Source organism: Protomyctophum parallelum, assembly GCF_964188405.1.
Source record: "Protomyctophum parallelum genome assembly, chromosome: 14".
Classification (NCBI taxonomy): domain Eukaryota; kingdom Metazoa; phylum Chordata; class Actinopteri; order Myctophiformes; family Myctophidae; genus Protomyctophum; species Protomyctophum parallelum.
Genome location: NC_139709.1, coordinates 49,914,329 through 49,919,406, shown reverse-complemented (window position 1 = coordinate 49,919,406; position 5,078 = coordinate 49,914,329). Strand labels below are relative to the sequence as shown.

At 42.9% G+C, this 5,078-nt stretch overlaps 1 protein-coding gene across 1 annotated transcript; it reads right to left on the bottom strand.

Moving 5' to 3' along the window:
• Window positions 1–631: 631 nt before the first annotated feature.
• Window positions 632–3,586, bottom strand: klf17 (Kruppel like factor 17). The gene is made up of 3 exons (XM_083781534.1): window positions 3,388–3,586; window positions 2,050–3,112; window positions 632–1,701 (listed from the first exon to the last, which is right to left on the bottom strand). Exons 1-3 carry the CDS (start codon window positions 3,466–3,468, stop codon window positions 1,526–1,528), a joined length of 1,320 nt encoding a protein of 439 aa, XP_083637660.1. The 5' UTR covers window positions 3,469–3,586; the 3' UTR covers window positions 632–1,525.
• Between the last annotated feature and the right edge of the window lie 1,492 nt (window positions 3,587–5,078).

Here is a 5,078-nt window from a genome sequence, read left to right as displayed (position 1 = left end):
TGGGAGAATATTTAAAAACCCTAAACTAGGGAAACGTATATGAATGAACACTAGAGGGCAGCATTTGCCAAGAGTTGTTTAGATTTTTCCCTTGCCAATGAAGCCCATTTGAATTGAATTGAAACAGGTTTATAGCTACCTCAGGTTGAAGTTGCCAGTACCGCAAAATCAATTAATCTGACAAATGATAGTGTTCATGTGTTCTGAAGTCTGAAAGACACCAGTTTAGTTTGCAACAAAGCACTGAAGTTATTTATTTTACTAAATGTAAGATGGCAGATGTAAGAAAGAAATGTGAGAAATGTAAGTAGTACCTAATAACTGCACTGCAGGCATTATTTGAATGAAATGGAATCAGCAACAGTAGCACCTTATGAATACTAACAGATTAATAATGAAGACATAGGACTTTGACTTGGAAAACACCTTCTAAATGCTTACCTAGTTTTCTGAAATACTTTTTTTAAGTATGTTGCTATGTATACTGTACATAACAGCAACCCCAAAAGGGGTTCCCAGATTGAAAGGTGTAGTTACATGGGTTAAGAATGTAAAAAAGATAGTGTTATAGCATGAAATGACCAAGCACGTCTACCAACAATGCCCCTGAAGATGAAAATACAATTCAGACTTAAGTTTTCCCAGTAATTTTATTTTTCAAAGAATACTTTGAGCCCTTCAGCACTTCATGGTACAATCATACCAAACGCTTGCATCACTGAAAAGCAACAAGAAAGCATTTGCACTGCATATCGTGTTTCAAGTAAGGCACCCATAATTTAACCATGGCTGCAGGGTTGAGGCCAGTCCAACCAACTGCATGATTGTCAAACATTCAGATACTGAACAATTTTCCTAAAACCTTGTAAAAAAAAAATTGCTTGCAAAACAAAAAAAAATGTAATTAATCTATGCTGAATTGATCATAATGGAAAATTAGATGACTCCTTGGCTAGGTTTAACTACGTAGGCAATTACATTACACACCTGAATGTTAAGGCAGTATTTTAGTACCTGATCACAACATTAAGTACATGTAAGGAAAATCTCAATTATCTTTTAAGGAAAATCTTCAACCTCCGTTACATAATTTATTTTAAAACTATGCTTTAACAAAATGTGGAATCTGTGCACTGTAACAAGCAATGCTGGTGACAATTGACAAAATGCCATTACAAACCCTGACCTGATATGAGGAGTATCAAAAGTTACATGGAGATTTAAACACAAATGATTTGATTTACAAAAATGTACACACATACTGGGTCCTGCCCACAGTTAGTGTTCTGTTTCAGAAAGCACATCAGCAATCCTTTGAAGGCACTCAGCGGCATCAATAACTTATACAGAGGACAGAGCAAGAAAACTTAAATACTGAACCACTATAACTTAGTCAAAATTAAGATTTGTACAAAAATATTTACAAAAATACAAAAATAACCCAAACTTTGAACAGTCCCAAATAGTGAGACTGCATGCAATGTCAGATCACGGTAGGAGTAACCAAGTGTCCATTTAGTTTAATTTACATGTGTCTCTTCATGTGGAGAGCAAGGTGATCGGAGCGGGAGAAGGCACGCTCACACAGGTGGCACTGGAACGGCCGGTGTCCCGTGTGCTTCCTGAAGTGACGCGTCAGCTCGTCAGACCTGGCAAACTTCCAGCCGCAGCCTTCCCAGTTGCAGTGGTAAGGCTTCTCGCCTGGGGGAGAGAGAGAGAAGAGGAAAATATCATTAGTCAAATAGTCTACAGACCAAATTAAACCAATTATGCAGACTAAATGTAAACATCAAAGGACTAGCAGCTATTCCCCCTCAAATCTAAAAATAAAAAAAGGTTAGACCAAACAGTACACTATTTATTTAACTCTTGAGGGTGTACAAATATGGACACTTAGGTGATCCTTGTATACAAAATGGATATGATTATTTGGTTACATTTCTACACTTTTAGAAAATGGATACATGAACACTGAGGCTTTTAATTTCATATAGCTTAGGCCTACATTAAAAGTGTGCTGTAAAGAAAACACTTGTTGCATGTGCCTACCTGTGTGTGTTCTCATGTGGGCCTTGAGGTGGGAGCTCTTGGTGTAAGTCTTGCCACAGCCAGGGAATTCACAGCTGTGCGTCGCAGTGCGCTTTCTGGCCCAGGATCTGCGCCCTCGCTTGGGCTTCATGCCTCCGTCTTCCTGCGCGTAAAACTCCAGCAGAGGAGACGATGGAGGAGTCAGCATCAGACCCTGCTGCTGCTGCTGCTGGACACGCATGGGCTCCCTGTACACATTATACTGTCCGTGATACTGGTGGTGCGCGCCCTGGTGGATATATTGTGGCGGGCACGGCGCGTTCATGTAATGTGCCTGGCTTTGGAGGTGACCGCGGGAGTTCAAGTCAGCCATCTGACAGTCTTTGCGCCCCATCGGCGCGACGACGTGCTGCAAGGAGTACCCCTGGTGGTGATGCGTAAACGCCCCGGGGTGCACCACGGGACGCATGTTATGATCGTAAATCTGTCCCATGAATTCCCCGCCGGTGGCCGCCATCATGCAGGACTGCTCCGTCGCCTCAGTTTTGATTTTGTATCCGAGCGGCGGCGAGCCGCCGGCCGCCTGCTGTAGGTGAGCGGGGACCACGGGGGCGCGCAGCTCGGTGTACTCCAGCCCCACGGTGGGTTGATGTTTGTATTCCGACGCAGCAGCAGGGCTCTCTCCTCCCGGGTAGTTGAGCTCCGGGGTGAGCAGCTCCGCCACCAGGCTGCGGACGGGACTGGCGCCGGGGAAACTGTGCTGGTAGCCGGGGCTGAGCTGCCCGTCGGAGTGCACCGAGCTGCCGCCGCTGCAGCTCTCCGGAGACTCCGGGAGGGAGTACGAGCAGGACTGCAGCGGGGACGCCGACGCGGAGCTGTGCTGAGAGCCCATAGAGTTCGACAGGATGAACTCTAGGTCCACGAAGTTGCCCAGCTCGTCGTCACAGTCTCTGCTGGGGGCCAGATGATCGGAGCAGGAGGGGGTCCGCACGATGCTGAACTCCACCTGTATGTGACGGTCACCACCGTCCCCAACACCACCTGTTGTTGAGCAGGCTCTCAGACACTCCTCCACCTTCCACATCTACAAGCAAAACAACAACACCAACTGATTAATTAAAGCAGGCAGCTAACATAAAAATGATGAAATGCCCCTTACATGAGTTACATAAGTTGTCGCACTGGGCTAGCCGCTCAGTCAAATTAAATTACCTTTCAAACACTGTAGGCCTATTGCAGCAATAAACAGTTAAAAACAAACGCCAACTTTGGTTACCACGCTACGTTGTAGCCTGGTTCAAAAACGATTCAGCCATTTAAAACTAAATCGAACCAACTGATATCACTGCTTGTACTTACATCGACAATTTCTGCTTGTTTATCCTGCATCGTCTGCATGTTCATGTTGGGAAACGAAGTTATGGGCACAGCCACAGCCATGTTGACACTTAAACCCGTCTTTCTCCGTTCAAGTCTTAATTTAAATGTGTAAACACGAACAGAATTGTCATTCCCTGTCCGTGGGTAGAGATAGCCAGCTAGACACAGGTGTAGTGATCACCAGGATTCAGGATATGTAACAATGTTGACGGAGCACTTTATAAGGCCATGGGGGCGAGGGGCGGGGCCTCCACGGCGTTTACAGCCATGCTCCACCAATAGGGGGGAAGCATTAAGAGGCAATCTTGCGTGACAGGTAGGCCTCTATAGATCAAAACATCAAAAGTGTTGTTAATTTTGTTATCTAAAACAAGTATACTTTGGGGGACTTATATAATAGCATACTCATATATGCCTACAGTTTATTTTTAATTATTATTCAGTTACTGTAGCATGCATATATATATATATATATATATATATATATATATATATATATATATATATATATATATATATATATATATATATATATAATATATACATACATACATACATACATACATACATACATACATACATACATACATACATACATACATACATACATACACACACACACACACACACACACACACACACACACACACACACACACACACACACACACACACAGAGAGAGAGAGAATTATTGATTTTGTTTTTGGAGATCTGCATTGGGTTTTTTTTGGGGGGGGTGCATTGATTATGTGACACATGTGTTTTGCTCTATATCACATTTTCACACTCTAGATTAAACTTTTAGATTAAACCATGTCTTATCACCACTATCATAAGATCTGTGCACTTATGCCTAAATGACAGTAATGTAATGTTCTGTTTGTAACGAATGCATCTCAGCTCCATGGGAACTCCTCCGGGCAGGTATACAGGGGGCGACAGACACTAAAGCTGGGTAATCCGTTGTGGCCTGCAGGCCAGGAGAATCATTTCAGAAACCACTTCAAACCACTTTGCTCTTGCTCAAATGTGCGCTTGTTACCCAGCTTAACCCGTGGCATTTTACTTAGTAACAATCCTGATTAAGAAATAAGAAGACGGTTGTTTGGTAGAACAGTATTTTGCCGCAGGTGTCAAAAATCCCACCTAAAAGTCAAGTATAACTTCTTACTGGCACTTTTTTTTAAAGTGCGCATTTCGTTTGCATATTAAATTACCAAAGGCATAGCGTCTTAGTTTCGACTCGGCTTCACCGACAGCAAGTCTGGGGACCAGACAATAAACAGCGACCCAGCCACGAGCCTAATCTCAGTTGACACATCATTAATTTGTCTCGATTTGGACCCCGCATGTTTAACAATACAACATGTGTGAAACGATAGCTTCAGACCACTGCACCGTCGAAACAAGTTTATCTGGATGATGCAAACAAAGCAGCGACCTGGTCCTTAATGATCTTTATACCTTAACAACACTCGTCATTATCATGGTAATGTTCAGGTGGACAGGATGGGGGGGGGGGGTTAATAAATATCAGGTAGTTAGAATAGAGATATAGCGGCCGATACGAGACCTATATAGGCTACTTATTTGACCACAAAAAAAATTAAAGGGTTAGGGTTCTTTATTTTTCTAAAGCAGCATTCATTTAAAAAAAAAAATAGGATAGA